Below are 16,253 nucleotides of genomic sequence, written 5' to 3'. Positions count from 1 at the left end.
AGTTTTGCCCATTTTTTATAGGAAGCAAATCATAGTTTCAAATCTCAAATATTTGGCTTTTACATGAGTGCCATCTAGTGGCAGCATCTAAATGTGCAGCTCCCAATCTTCTCACCCTCTGTTTGTTTAAAAAAACATTTGCACCAGGCAGTCCTCGACTTACGACCATAATTGAGTCCAAAATTTCTATTGTGAAGTGAGACAGTTTAGTGAATTTTGCCCCATTTTATGACCTTTTTGGCCACAGTTGTTAAGTGAATCACTGTCGTTCAGTTGGTAACAGGGCTGTGAATCTGCCTTCCCATTGACTTTGCTTGTCAGAAGGTCACAAAAGGAGATCACGTGACCCCGGGACACTGCGGCCATCATAAATATGAGTAGGTTGCCAAGTATCCGAATTTTGATCATGTGACCATGGGGATGCTGCAACATCGCAAGTGTGGAAAAGGGCCATAGGTCACTTTTTCAGTGCTGTTGTCACTTTGAACGGTCACTAAATGAACTGTTGTAAGTTGAGGACTAACTGTATTGTCTAATGAAATGCAACAAGACAGAATGAAATGAAATGCAGAAGAAAAACAAAGCAACTACTAGATAAAGCCACCATGGTGGTGCAGTGGTTAGAATACAGTATTGCAGACAAACTCTGCCCACTGCCAAGAGTTCAATCCTGACCAGCTCAAGGTTGACTCAGCCTTCCATCCTTCCGAGGTCGCTAAAATGAGGATCCAGATTGTTGGGGGCAAGAGGCTGACTCTGTAAAACCACTTAGAGAGGGCCGCAAAGCACGATCAAGTGGTATATAAATCTAAGTCAGGGGTAGGCCACCTTGGCTCTTTTATGACTCATGGACTTCAACTTCCAGAATTCCTGAGCCAGCCATGGTGAGGGGAAAGGGGGAGGTTTCCAAGCTGAGCCATGCTGGCTCAGGAATTCTGGGAGTTGAAGTCCACGAGTCATAAAAGAGCCAAGTTTGCCTACCCCTGTTCTAAGTGCTCTTGCTACCGGAAAAAGAAATCACTACTGTGCTAAGTGTGAATAAAAAAGGATTTATTTCTTCTGATCCTCAGGTGGAAGTGGTCTTCTGGCTGCTTTCCATGTTGGCCACCCGAGACAAGGAAGACATGTCGCGCACACTGCTGGCCATGTCCAGTTCCCAGGAAAGCTGCCTGGCCATGCGCAAGTCGGGATGCCTCCCTCTCCTCATCCAGATTCTCCATGACTCAGATCGCGAACTCAGCGCGCCTGACAGCCCTGGAGCTGCAGGGAAGGATTGTCGCATGCGGGCCAACGCTGCCCTCCACAACATCATCTTCTCTCAGCCCGATGAAGGACAGGCCAAGAAGGAGATGCGGGTGCTACACGTGCTGGAACAGATCCGCTCCTACTCGGAGACCTGCTGGGATTGGCTCAGGATACACAAGGAAGGGGCCAAGATCCCCGAGGGGGGAGCAGGTAGAGGGATGGGCGAACACGCTTGTGCATGCAAGTCCATTTGTGTAAGCTTCACATGAGGAACTATCTCCTCTACCCCTGCTCCCCCGCCACCGCTGGTCCGCAAAGCTGGAAAGGCAACTTTCAACATGTGAACTTCAGCTCCCAGAATTCCAGAGTCAGCCATGCTGTGGAATTCTGGGAGTTGAACTCCACATGTCTGAAAGTAGTCAAGTTTGAGAAATACTACTTTACACGCTCTCTACTGCTTATGAAGACTGTCCAGAGCAGTCCATAGCTCACCTGCTGTGACTCATCCACAATCTTCTTAGAGATGCCCCTCCCAGCCCAGTTTTTATAGCAGCCAGAGCTCTATTTTTTTTTTTTTTTTTTTGGAGACTCTCAACCAACCTGAAAAATGTAAATACTTTGCCGGTCAAAATAATTTCCGCATGAGAGTTGCTTTGATTTTTAGTCTGTTGTTTTGCTTCAGTGTTTTTAATGGATATTGCCCTGAGCTATTTTGGAAGGGCGGTAGAGAAAGGAAATGAACTGAATAAATAACTGCCACACTCTCCCTTTATTGGCACAACAATGCAATGATTACATGATTAGACCAAGAGACAGAAACTGACCTGAGATTACGCAATGGCAGATACTCAGTTCTGTTGACTTTAAAAGTATTTCTTTAAGTGGAATATTTCTGTGCCAGCTTGTTAGATTTGCTAAGCGGCTTGCTAAAGGACATTTGAATAGCATTTATTCAAACCTCTCCTGATGAGAAACCAACCATTTAAAAGAGAGCCTTACCAACATTTTTTAAAGTTTTATTGTTTTCCCAGATGGCTGTATTTTGCACTGCAGCTTTAATGAGCTCATTTCAAAATTACTGGTTTCAAAGCAAGCATAATGTTTCCCTTCATGTAGGAGAGTTTATTAATATTTCACAAGAGTCTCTCTATAATTCTCATTTGTAGCTATCATCTCTCTGCTCAGTCTTCCCTTTGCATTCTTTAAACATTTTAATTCCTTTCCTCTTCATAAGCCTTTCTAGCCCGCTGATCCAGCCAGCAACTTTTTGAGCTTGTGCCAAGCTCTTAAAATCCTACTTAAAGTGGGATTAATCATTTGGGATATAAACCACCAGGGATGTAACTCCATTGAATTGCATCAAAAGTCAATACAATTAATGTTTTGGGTTTCTGTTCTATTCAGCCCATTCCACTCTCTTCTTTGCAGCTCCTGTTCCGATTGAGCCCCAGATCTGCCAAGCTACCTGCGCCATCATGAAGCTCTCGTTTGATGAAGAATATCGCCGTGCCATGAATGAGCTGGGTAAGTTATCTGTGGGATAAGATAGATAACCTTTATTGTCATTTTTTTTTTACCGTGGGCACAACAGCACACATCAAAAATGAAATTTAGTTGCCCGCTCTCGAAGTGAAACGCATACATGACACACACCTAAACATACAATATACAACATATGTATAGACTCACACCCCTACATATACATAACCAATAAATATTAAACACTGTCCATCTTGAATATATAATGGAAGGAGGAAGCTTGAGACTTCACAAGGTTAATGCTGTATGGAATGAAACTATGTCTGAATCTGGATGTTCTGCTACGGATACCACGGAGCCTTCTCCCAGAAGTTAACAAGGAAAACAGGTCGTGAAGAGGATGTGTCGTGTCCCAGATAATCTTACGGACCCTGCTCAAGCAGCGCTTCTGTGCTATGTCCTGGATGGGAGGGAGGGAGCTGCCAATGATCTTTTCGGCCATTCTCACCACTCTCTGCACCGCCTTCCTGTCTGAAGCAGGGATGCTTCCAAACCAGACTGTGATGCTGTATGACAGGATGCTCTCCATCGTCCCCCTGTAGAAAGTGGTCAGGACGGGGGAAGAAAGATGTGCTTTGCTCATGCGACGCAGAAAATGCAGGCGCTGCTGTGCCTGCTTCACCAGTGTTTCGCTGTTGAGCGACCAAGCCAGCCTACCCGTTAGCTGCACACCCAGGAATTTGATGCTGGTAACCATCTCCACAGGTGAATCATTAATGCACAGAGAATTGTGGCTGTGCCTGCCTTTTCTGAAATCAACAATGATTTCTTTGGTTTTTCCAGTATTTAAAACTAGGCTGTTTTCCTTACACCAGTTCACCAACCCTTCAACCTCCTTGCGGTAAGCTTCCACCTTGTCATCCTGAATAAGACCCACTACTGTTGTATCATCTGCAAACTTCACAATATGATTGGTGGCAAACCTAGCACAACAATCATGGGTCAACAGGGTGAACAGCAGTGTAACCTGCCATCTCAGAAAAGTAGCAATAGCAAAAGCACTTTTTACAGTCCTCTCTAAGCGGTTTACAGTGTCAGCATCTTGCCCTCAACAATCTGGGTCCTCATTTTACTGAGCTCGGAAGGATGGAAGGTTGAGTCAACCTTGAGATAGTCAGAATCGAACTCCTGGCAGTGAGCAGAGGCTGCCTGCAATACAGGTAGTCCTCGTCTTACAACCACAATTGAGCCCAAAATTTCTGTTGCTAAGTGAGACAGTTGTTAAGCGAATTTTGCCCCCTTTTACAACTTTTCTTGACATAGTTGTTAAGCAAATCACTGCAGTTGCTAACTTAGTAACAAGGTTGTTAAGTGAAACTGGCTTCCCCACTGACTTTGCTTGTACATAAGGGGATCAACATGACCCCAGGACACTGCAACCGTCATAAATATGAGTCAGTTGCCAGGCATCTGAGTTTTGATTACGTGACCATGGGGATGCTGCAATAGTCGCAGATGTGAGAAATGGTCTTAAAGTCACTTTTTTCAGTGTCGTCGTAACTTCAAACGGTCACTAAATGAACTGTTGCAAGTCGAGAACTACCTGTACTGCATTCTAACTGCTGTGCCAGCACGGTTCCTATCTTAAGTAAATCCAAAGACTTTGCAAGTCCAATGGCTTAAGCTTGACCACTTAAAGGCATTGCCAGTAGCAGGACCAACAAAATGGCACTTGCTTCCAAGCAAGAAGGCATTGAGGGGTCCAGGTATAGAACCCCACAACCCTTTATTTTGGTATTCAGATGTTCTTATTCCAAGGATGATGGTAATAATAATAATAATAATAATAATAATAATAATAGCATCTAGTTGAAAACAATCTCTTTCCACCTGAGCAGAAAGGAAACCGCCCCAATAGCAGAGGAACAAAAGATCAACTCCTAATAGACAAAATGATCTTGGAAAACTGCAAGAGAAGGAAGACCAACCTGAATGTGGCATGGATTGACTACAAAAAGGCATTTGACTCTCTGCCACATGATTGGATAATAAAGTGCCTAGAAATAACAGGAGTCAGTAGAAACATCAGAAAATTTGTGCAAAGATCGATGGCACAATGGAAGACACAGTTGCAGATCAATGGTGAGAGCTGGGAGAGGTTAATATCAAGAGAGGAATATTTCAAGGAGATTCATTATCACCATTACTATTTGTTATTGCACTGTTTCCTCTGTCAACAATACTGAATAACTCAGGACATGGCTATCAAACATCAAAAACATCTGCCAGACTATCCCACCTCCTTTATATGGATGATCTGAAGCTGTATGGAAAAACATCATCTGAAATAGAATCGCTGCTCAACACTGTCCGTATATATAGCCAAGATATTGTAATGGAGTTTGGCTTGGACAAATGTGCCACACTTACTATCAAACAAGGAAAAATAGTGAAAACTGAAGGAATCAAGATGCCCCACGAAAATAACATTAAGAGTCTGGATGAGGAAGAGTACTACAAATACTTGGGTATCCTTCAAGCTGACAACATCAAGCACACTGAAGTCAAGAAAAAGATTAGAGGTGAATACATCAAGAGAGTGAAGAAGATCTTAAAGTCCAAACTCAATGGAGGAAATACCATAAAGGCAATCAACACCTGGGCAATCCCAGTCATTAGGTACACAGCTGGAATAGTGGACTGGACTCAAGCAGAACTAAAAGCAATGGATAGGCAGACCAGAAAAATAATGACAATGAATCATGCCCTTCATCCACGCAGTGACATTGATAGACTTTATCTACCAAGGCAAATAGGTGGGCGTGGAATGCTACAAGTACATCAGATGGTTGAAGAAGAAAAAATGGCTTTGGAAGAATATCTGAAGAACAATGATGAAGATGCACTGAAATTAGTATATCAGGAAGGCTTACTAACTACTGGAGAGACCAAACTGGCCTACAAGAAAGACCAAATGAAGAACAGAATAGAGGCATGGGAAGACAAAGCACTACATGGCCAATACATGAAAAAAATAGCTGGGAAAGCAGATAATAATAAAACCTGGCAATGGCTAAGAGCAGGAAAATTGAAGAAAGAGACCGAGGGACTAATTCTGGCTGCACAAGACCAAGCCTTAAGGACAAATGCATACAAAGTCAAAATTGAGAAGACAGCAACAGACAGTAAGTGCCGCCTATGCAAAGAAGCTGAAGAAACAGTGGACCACTTGGTAAGCTGTTGCAAGAAGATTGCACAGACTGATTACAAGCAGCGGCATGACAAAGTAGCAACAATGGTGCATTGGAAGATCTGCAAAAAATATCATTTGCCTGTAAGCAAAAACTGGTGGGATCATAAAATAGAGAAAGTCATAGAAAATGATAAAATTAAACTGCTCTGGGACTTCAGAATTCAAACAGACAAGCACCTGCAACATAACACCCCAGACTTAACAATTGTCGATAAGAAAGACAAAAAAGTCTGGATAGTGGATGTGGCAGTGCCTGGAGATAGCAGAATAGAAGAGAAAGAACTGGAGAAGATAACAAAATACAAAGACCTACAAATAGAAATAGAAAGACTGTGGCAAAAGCAAGCAAGGGTAGTACCAATAGTCATAGGCTCCTTGGGTGCAATCCCAAAACAACTGGAGCACCACTTGAACACCATTGGCATTGACAAATTCGCTATTAGTCAATTGCAAAAGGCGGCCTTATTAGGAACTGCTTCCATCCTGCGACGATATTTGTAATACCATCAAACATCCACATCTGCCTATCCCAGGTCCTGGGTAAGGACTCAATAGGTAGACAAAATGCCAAATCCAGTCTGAACATCTGGCTGACTGTGCGATGATCGATAACAACAACAACAACAACAGAATAGACGAGAAAGAACTGGAGAAGATAACAAAATACAAAGACCTACAAATAGAAATAGAAAGACTGTGGCAAAAGCAAACAAGGGTAGCACCAATAGTAATAGGCTCCTTGGGTGCAATCCCAAAACAACTGGAGCACCACTTGAACACTATTGGCATTGACAAATTCGCTATTAGTCAATTGCAAAAGGCGGCCTTACTAGGAACTACTTCCATCCTGCGACAATATCTGTAATACCATCAAACATCCACATCTGCCTATCCCAGGTCCTGGGTAAGGACTCGATAGGTAGAGAAAATGCCAAATCCAGTCTGAACATCTGGCTGACTATGCAATGATCCAAAATAATAATAATATGGTTGAAGAAGAAAAATGGCTTTGGAAGAATATCTGAAGAACAATGATGAAGATGCACTGAAATTAGTATATCAGGAAGGCTTACTGACTACTGGAGAGACCAAACTGGCCTACAAGAAAGACCAAATGAAGAACACAATAGAGGCATGGGAAGACAAAGCACTACATGGCCAATACATGAAAAAAATAGCTGGGAAAGCAGATAATAATAAAACCTGGCAATGGCTAAGAGCAGGAAAATTGAAGAAAGAGACCGAGGGACTAATTCTGGCTGCACAAGACCAAGCCTTAAGGACAAATGCATACAAAGTCAAAATTGAGAAGACAGCAACAGACAGTAAGTGCCGCCTATGCAAAGAAGCTGAAGAAACAGTGGACCACTTGGTAAGCTGTTGCAAGAAGATTGCACAGACTGACTACAAGCAGCGGCATGACAAAGTAGCAACAATGGTGCATTGGAAGATCTGCAAAAAATATCATTTGCCTGTAAGCAAAAACTGGTGGGATCATAAAATAGAGAAAGTCATAGAAAATGATAAAATTAAACTGCTCTGGGACTTCAGAATTCAAACAGACAAGCACCTGCAACATCACACCCCGGACTTAACAATTGTCGATTAGAAAGACAAAAAAGTCTGGATAGTGGACGTGGCAGTACCTGGAGACAGCAGAATAGAAGAGAAAGAACTGGAGAAGATAACAAAATACAAAGACCTACAAATAGAAATAGAAAGACTGTGGCAAAAGCAAGCAAGGGTAGTACCAATAGTCATAGGCTCCTTGGGTGCAATCCCAAAACAACTGGAGCACCACTTGAACACCATTGGCATTGACAAATTCGCTATTAGTCAATTGCAAAAGGCAGCCTTACTAGGAACTGCTTCCATCCTGCGACGATATCTGTAATACCATCAAACATCCACATCTGCCTATCCCAGGTCCTGGGTAAGGACTCGATAGGTAGACAAAATGCCAAATCCAGTCTGAACATCTGGCTGACTGTGCGATGATCCATAATAATAATAATAATAAAGTTGGAAGGGACCTTGGAGGTCATCTATCCAACGCCCTGCTCAGGCAGAAAACCCGATACCATTTCAGACAAATGGCTGTCCAGTCTCTTCTTAAAAATATCTTCATAGCTACTTTAATATCTCCTCCAAAACATGCAGTGAGTTGATGGACACATACAGATAGTATTTGACTTAAAATCTTAATTGAGCTCAGAATTACAGTCTTAAGTTGTGCCAGTTGTTAAGCAGGCCATCATGTGACCAGCCCGATTTTATGACATTTTTTCACAGCTGCTGTTAAGCAAACCCATTGTCTGCAATGGGCATTTTTTTTTTTTTTTTTGCTGGAAATCAGAAGTAAACAACATTTCTGCCCCCCCCCAAAAAATCCCTGTAAATTGTGGTCATATATGGTGGGATGCTGCAAACGGCCATAAATGCTGTACATGTAACCTTTTCGAATCTGCCGTAACTTCAAACGGTTGTTAAGCAACCAATCCTAGGTCAAGAACTGCCTGTAGAAGTGGTTCGCCATTGCCATAATCTTCCAGGCTAGACTTTTTATCCCTTAATAAATCTGACTTAAATAGATTTGATGTTCTTTAGGTTTCCAAAATCTGTGAGAATTGGCTACAAGTCCCTATTTTTGAGAGACTATGACTACTTTAACAATAGCAGCAGAGCACCTTTTGGGAGGTTGAGGTCACAAAATGGTTGCCACTGGAGAAGGGATTGGGGTTTTCAAAATGGCTGCCACAGAGAGCCACCCGGCCTAAACCACGCATTGTCAGAAGTCTTCCCACAATTGAGAGCCGTTGTGGGAGAGTGGTTTTGGCCTGGCTTTAGGCATGAAGTCAGTTGGGTGACTTTGGATCAGCCACAGTCTCCCTGCCCTAGAAAGAAGGCAAGGACACGCCACTTCCAAAAATGATGCCAAGGAAACAGGGGATTGCCCATTTAGTCCTCAGGAATCAAGATTGACTTGAAAAAAGTCCTCGACATACAGCCATTCATTTAGTGATCGTTCAAAGTTATAAGGACACTGGAAGAAATAACTTATGACCAGTCCTCATGCTTACAACCATTGTAGCATTCTCATTGTCACATGATCAAAATTTGGGCACTCGGCAATCAGCATGTATTTATGATGTTTGTAGCATTCCAGAGTTGTGCGATCCCCATTTGCAATTGTTGAAGGAAAAGTCTTCATCATGGTTCAGTCCAAGCTGGGGATAAACAACATGGTGACTGCTTTACAAAGAAGGTTGCAGTTTATTGAAGAGGACAGCCAGACAGAAAGATGGCTCTGGAAGAAAAGAGAAGGAAGAGCACATGTTGGGAGTGGGTTTTTATACCCTCTGGGGCTCTTGAGGTTGTTTCCTGTTCCTGTTTCAGGCTTTGTATTTCCCGTGTTATGTATTTTGATCTGAGTCTGGGTGTGCCCTTCTGGTATTCTGATGGTGGTGGGTTAATCCTATTTGTTCCAAGGGTCATATCCTGCTTCCTTGTGCTGTGGCTGATGACTCTTAGATTTTTGGTATTGATTCTAAGGATCTTTCTTCCTAATCCCAGTTTCCTGATTCCAGTCTTTCTGACAAGATTATCTGCATTTCTACAGAGCTGGTTTCTGCTTGGGGGAGGGAAACTTGGGACTATCAAGAAAAAGTGGGCATGCTTTTCTGCCTCTTTAAGATCCTTTGAGGAAATATATTTTTCTGCCCTTTTAATATTTCCTTCTCTGGGGGGCTGACTTCCCATATGATCTTCCCAGCTGGCTTCCAACAAGGAAAGTCAATGGGAGAAGCCACATTCACTTAACAACCATGTGATTCACTTAAGGACAGTGATTTGCTTAACAATTGTGGTAAAAAAATTGTAAAATCGGGCACAACCCACTTAACAACTGTCTTGCTTAGTACAGGTAGTCCTCCACTTACAACAATTAATTTAGTGATCGTTCAAAGTTACAACTGCACTGAAAAAAGCGACTTATGACTATTTTTCACACTTACAACCCTTGCAGCATCCCCATGGCCATGTGATCAAAACTCAGATGCTTGGCAGTTGACTCATATTTATGACGGTTGCCATGTCCTGGGGTCAGGTGATCATCTTTTGTGACTTTCTGACAAGCAAAGTCAATGGGGAAGCCAGATTCACTTAACAACCATGTTACTAACTTAAGACCTGCAGTGATTCACTTAACAACCGTGGCAAGAAAAGTTATAAAATGGGACAAAACTCACCTAATAAATGTCTTACTCAGCAACAGAAATTTTAGGCTTAATTGTGGTCCTAAGTCGAGGACTACCTGTAATGGAAATTTTGGTCCCAATTGTGGTTATAAGTCAAGGACTACCTATAAAGTTATTTATTTTCCATAGTATTAAATTTCTAAGTCCTTTTTCTTTGCATTAAACCTGCTAAATGCAACTGGGTGAATCTTAACAGAATAAGAGAATAACAGGTTTGGAAGGGACCTTGGAGGTCTTCTAGTCCAACCCCCTGCTCAGGCAGGAAACCCTATACCATTTCAGACAAATGTTTGCCCAATCTCTTCTTAAAAATCTCCAGTGGAGGCAAACTGTTCCACTGATTAATTGTTCTCACTGTCAAGAAATGTCTCCTTAGTTCTAGCTTGCTTCTCTCCTTCATTAGTTTCAAGGAGACTCCCAGTGTTGGAGCATTCACAACTTCTGGAGGCAAGTTGTTCCACTGATCTTGCACCGTTGGTTGTGCACTCCTGTTGGGGGCTCCATGCTCATAGTTGGTCCTGTTTTTCTCTTCTCCGTTTCCCTTCCCAGGTGGACTCCAGGCCATTGCTGAGCTGCTGCAAGTGGACTACGAGATGCACAACATGACCAATGACCCCCTCAATCTGGCACTCAGGCGCTACACAGGCATGGCCTTGACCAACCTCACCTTCGGGGATGTGGTCAACAAGGTGAGATGGGACCCAAAGTAAAAAACCTGAATCCGTTGATACAAGGAAGAGAACCCACACAGCCAGTCAGCATTCTAGGCTACAGCAGACAAACCTATTAGAAGACGACTCCCTAACAAAATTTTTTGAAATAAATGCATCCCACCCACCTCCCTGCCATTTCACAATTTAACTTGTACCCCACCCTCACTTGTCTGGTTTGAGATCCCGGTGAACAATGCCGTAATTGTGAAGGTACTCAAGGGCAAGGACTGTCTCAGCAAAATACATCCAGGCCATGTCCACAGACAAAGGTCCCATGTTCTTCAGCAGTCCCCACCTAAAGAGAAGCAATGTCAGAGACTCCATTTTTTTTGCCTGAGTTGTAAAATGTCAATTCATCCAATATTTACCTATATAATAGATTTTTACCCAGATTTTTCCATACAGTAGCCAGCTTCAGGGAGAACTGTTATTTTCCCATAGAGGGTTATTTTGTTATAGATAGTTCTCAACTTACCACCATTTGTCTGTGACCGTTCAGAGTTAAAACAGCACTGAAAAAAAATGAATGATGACCATTTTCATACTTATGACCGTTGCAGCATCCCCATGGTCAGGGCAACTGCTCTGTCCCAGGGTCATGTGATCACCATTTGTAACCTTCCCAGCCAGCTTTCAACAAGCAAAGTCAGCGTGAGAAGCCACTTAGTGACTGAATGATTCACTTAACAACTGTGACAAGAGAGGTCGTAAAATGGGGCAAAGCTCAGTTAACAATGCTTCACAATGGAAATTTTGAGCAGTGCTCAACTTTATGAGTGATGTATTTGCTTTATGACCATGGCATAAAGATCATAAAATCGGTCACATGGGCACCCCGATCTACAACTATCGTAACTTACAGCAGAAATTCTGAGCCCCATTGTGGCCATAAGTTGAGGACTATCTGTAGTTTTAATTCTGTAACTTCTTCAGAGGAACATAAAAGCAATCCTAAATAAAACATTTATTCCTAATTGCTATTTCTTACTCTTTTCTTGCTGCTTAGGCAATGCTATGTTCACGGCAAAGGTGCATGCAAGCTATCGTGGACCAATTAGCATCTGACAGTGAGGAACTGCACCAGGTACCGTAGACACTAGGGGACCATGGATGATCACCAATCTACACCCTACCTGCCCTTCTCTAGCAGGTCCAGCCCCAGAGGTTTCCTTCTCTGAGCATGTAAAGAGGGCACTTTAAATAATGTCCGAAGCTGCTTTACATGACCTCAGATTCTCTATCTGGCCCAAAATAGCTGGTGAAGGTAACTTTCACTCTGAAACACTTCTTGCTTGGAAAAATGAATGTTATTTATTAGATTTAAAGCTCAGCTTTTATTTAGGAGATCAAAAACGTGCTAACTCTTTTTTTCACACAACCATAATGTTAGTTAGGATGAAAGCGAGGAATTGGTATAATTCTAATCTAGTGTTTTTTTCAACCTTGGTAACTTTAAGAGGTGTGGACTTCAATTCCCAGAAGTCACCAGCCAGCCATGCAGCCATTTTATGGCCCCCAGGCTACATCTGGCCCTTTGGCTGTCTCTGTCCAGCACAAGTGGATTACTTTTTGTGTGTTTGTCTATGGCAGTGGTTCTTAACCTTTTTAATGCCGCGGCCCCCAACCAGTCGTAAATCGAGGACTACTCAACCGGTCGTAAGTCGAGGACTGCTCAACTGGTGCAGCACCGTTTGCAGAATGGGACTTTTGGCGGGCTCAGCAGGGCAGAGACAGCCTGGACAATTCCTATTGGCTTTTGAAAGCCAATAGAATTAGACTCTATTCAAGAGAGTCTATTCTATTGGCTTTCAAAAGCCAATAGAATAAAAGGGAGTAGCACAGCTAAGGAAAGGGGGGGGGGAAATGGCGGACTGCGTTGTTTGTCGACCCCCGTGAAATGGTCGTTCGACCCCAAATGGGGTCCCGACCCACAGGTTGAGAACCACTGGTCTATGGAGATTCTCAATCATCCAGCTCATGATTGTCCCAAAGGTGCTTTTTTGAGAGGCAACTGAATTTTGTTTTTCCTTTCTTGTATGAGAAGCGAAACGTCTTCAAAATAAAACAAAAATAGTCCAGTTGTCTCTTGAAAAAGCACCTTTGGGACGTATTTGCATGCATGCATATCTACATACCTTCACAGCCCTATTGGTTCGGTCCTCCACAATAGTCCTAGTTTCTCATGTGGCCACTTAGGAAAAATAATTGCCTAGCCCTTTCTTAGGTGGTATCCAGCATCCTACGCAACCTCTCATGGCGAGCCGATATGAACAGCAAGAAAGTCTTACGAGAAGTGGGCAGTGTCTCAGCGCTGATGCAGTGCGCCTTACGGGCCAGCAAGGTAAGACGGAAGAGGTAGAATTGACAGCCAACTGTGCTAAAGTATGGGCACCACGATAGTTGCACAAAATGGGCAATAGCCCTCTTGGCCACAGCTCCTACCAGCTCGTCCAGCAGGAGCAACAAGCCTAGGTGGACCCCAACCCATCAAGAGTCGAAACTGGGTCTGTCTTGGAATGAGTAGGCTTCCGAATTAAAAACCTTATCTCTGTTTTATTGCCTACACCAGGATATCTATCTCTGTCTCCATCTCCATCTCCATCCATCCATCCATCCATCCATCCATCCATCCATCCATCTATCTGTTGTGTCCTGAGCCTGCAAATTCAGGCTCGGGACGTTGCAGTGGTCCCGGGCTTTGCAGAAGCTGCCCAGGACCAGACTGAGTGGTGCTGGCTTGCGCGCATGCACAAGGTGGGAAAAACGCCTGGGTTTCTGTTGCCATTATGTCCAGGGATCTGGGCGTATAAAAGGAGGCCTGCGTGCCTTTGATCGTTGTTGGAGTTTTGGCTTAAACTAAAATAAAGAGTGTTCCTGGAAAGATGTGTCTTCATCATTCGCCATTATTGTGAGGACTTAAAACTATCTATCTATCTATCTCAATCATATGGCACATTCACATTGCATTTCAGTAAAAAAGGAACACAGGTAAAATACAAAACATAAAATATACCACATGTAATCTTAACAGGAAGATTACAAACTTTTATCTAAGTTGCAAATGTAATTTGTTTTACTTCATTTGTCACAGCCAAGAATTCAGCGAAAATTTCCATTATAGGCTCTGTTTTGACACACAGTCACTATGTTTTGGATGCTTTGTCTTTTGGCTCCAGTCACAATTCAGTGATGGTATTTTGCCCCACTTATAGAGAGTATCTGCGCATCTACCCTGGCCAGAACGAATTCAGTTCAATGTTGTCCATATCGCATGGGGCTGGAAAAATCCAGGTGGTTTTTCCAAGATGCAAGGCAAACTTGGACATTGTGGGGGGCAATTTTCTATCCAGTGTCAAAATCATCTTTTATAACTGCTTTAGCTGTAGAGATGTCTGGATGTCTGGATATCAACCTGTTTCACTCCAAGCAGGCTACATTGCTCAGTGTTAGCAGTTGGGAATTATCGATAATCTTCAAATGTTCTTGAAGGAGAACTTAATTTCATCTTTTTTCCTACACTAGGAATCCACCCTGAAGAGCGTCCTGAGTGCCTTGTGGAACCTCTCAGCTCACAGCACTGAGAATAAAACTGCCATCTGCATGGTGGAAGGAGCGCTTGGCTTCCTAGTGAGCACACTCACCTACAAGTGCCAGAGTAACTCGCTTGCCATCATTGAAAGTGGAGGTGGGATCCTAAGGAATGTCTCCAGCCTGATTGCCACTAGAGAAGATTACCGGTTAGTAATCCCCGTTTTCCTCCTTGTTCCAGTAACTAACCTTTGCACCAAGAAACATCTTCCTTCACCCATCAGCACAGTGGTATCTTGGCACTCGGCTGCTTTGAAACAGAACAAATTTGGTACTCAATGCATTCTGATGTGAAAATTTTGCCCTGGTGCTGATCGTTTGTTTGGTCCTCAACGCACAAGCTAGAACTTATCGGTGTCGGCTGCCTTGTGACTCACTACATTATTCCTTATGGGAAAAAATTGTTTAATATTCATCTTTTTTGGTACTCATCATGCCTCCTGGAACCATTTAATGATGAGTATTGAGGTACTGCTATACATCAGTAGAGTCAAGACCAGCCCCTGCAGTCCTCAATCTCATGTCTGACCCCTTCCCAAGGTATCTAGTCCAGGGGTCTTCAAACTTGGCCCTTTGATGACTTGTGGACTTCAACTCCCAGAATTCCTCAACCAGGCACGCTGGTTGAGGAATTCTGGGAGTTGAAGTCCACAAGTCATAAAAGGGGCCAAGTTTGAAGACCCCTGCTCTAGTCTGTCAGAAAATGAGTGGTATTATTGTCATTGAATCTCCTGGAAATCCTTATAAGGGTAGTCCTTAATTTACAACTATAATTCCATCACTAAGCAATGCAGTCATTAAGTGAGTCACATTCAGTTTTGCTTCTTTTTTTTTTTTGCTGTGGTTGTCAAGGGAATCCAGCGTCCCTTATTGATTTTGCTTGCCGGGGCTTCCTCAAAAGGTCGCAAATGACAACCACAGGACCCCAGGATGCCGCCTCAGTTGTAAATATATGCCAGTTGTCAAGCATCCGAATTTGGATCACTTGACCGTGGGGACACTGCTGTTGTAATTTTGTTTGCTAAATGAATGGCTGTAAGGAACGGTTGCTAGAATTGGGTATGTCTAGTTTAACGAAGAGAAGGACGAGGGGGGACATGATAGCAGTATTCCAATATCTCAGGGGCTGCCATAAAGAAGAGGGAATCAAGCTATTTTCCAAAGCACCTGAAGGCAGGACAAGAAGCAACGGTGGAAACTAATCAAGGAGAGAAGCAACCTAGAACTAAGGAGAAACTTCCTGACAGTGAGAACAATTAATCAGTGGAACAACCTGCCTCCAGAAGCAGTAAATGCTCCAACACTGGAAGTTTTTAAGAAGAGACTGGACAGCCATTTGTCCGAAATGGTGTAGGGTTTCCTGCCTGAGCAGGGGGTTGGACTAGATGACCTCCAAGGTCCCTTCCAACTTTACTACTACTATTATTATTATTATAAGTCATGGACTACCTGTATCCTTTTTCCAATCGTGGTCCATTTTTTCCTTTTGGATAGCTACAAATTGGATATGAAAGCTAAAACCCCACTTGTGTTATTGTTCCCAGCAATTGATATTCATCAGACTATCCCATGAATTCAGAAATCCTAAAACAGCTCCTGCCCCCTCCCCTTAAATTATAGGATCTCATTCCTTCCTTGTCCTTTCCCTTGCCAGTCTGACCCTTGTGTTTTCCTCCAGGATCTGTGCTGCTTTTATCCTAACCCCAGTGTCAATCTGCT

General features: G+C 43.0%; 1 protein-coding gene across 1 annotated transcript in view; it reads left to right on the top strand.

Annotated features, from left to right (window-relative positions):
• Positions 1-16,253, top strand: part of APC2 (APC regulator of WNT signaling pathway 2) — a 79,128-nt gene that overhangs the window by 56,656 nt on the left and 6,219 nt on the right. Inside the window, exons 9-14 of the mRNA XM_039349494.1 lie at positions 1,071-1,455; positions 2,674-2,769; positions 10,783-10,922; positions 11,953-12,030; positions 13,171-13,287; positions 14,469-14,683. Coding sequence (XP_039205428.1) covers positions 1,071-1,455; positions 2,674-2,769; positions 10,783-10,922; positions 11,953-12,030; positions 13,171-13,287; positions 14,469-14,683 — 1,031 coding nt within the window. The remainder of the gene's footprint in view (positions 1-1,070; positions 1,456-2,673; positions 2,770-10,782; positions 10,923-11,952; positions 12,031-13,170; positions 13,288-14,468; positions 14,684-16,253) is intronic.

This window comes from Crotalus tigris, unplaced genomic scaffold (assembly GCF_016545835.1).
Source record: "Crotalus tigris isolate CLP2741 ecotype Arizona unplaced genomic scaffold, ASM1654583v1 scf7180000018278.843604, whole genome shotgun sequence".
Lineage (NCBI taxonomy): Eukaryota > Metazoa > Chordata > Lepidosauria > Squamata > Viperidae > Crotalus > Crotalus tigris.
The sequence above is the reverse complement of the archived record's forward strand: the minus strand, read 5'-3'. Positions and strand labels throughout refer to the sequence as shown.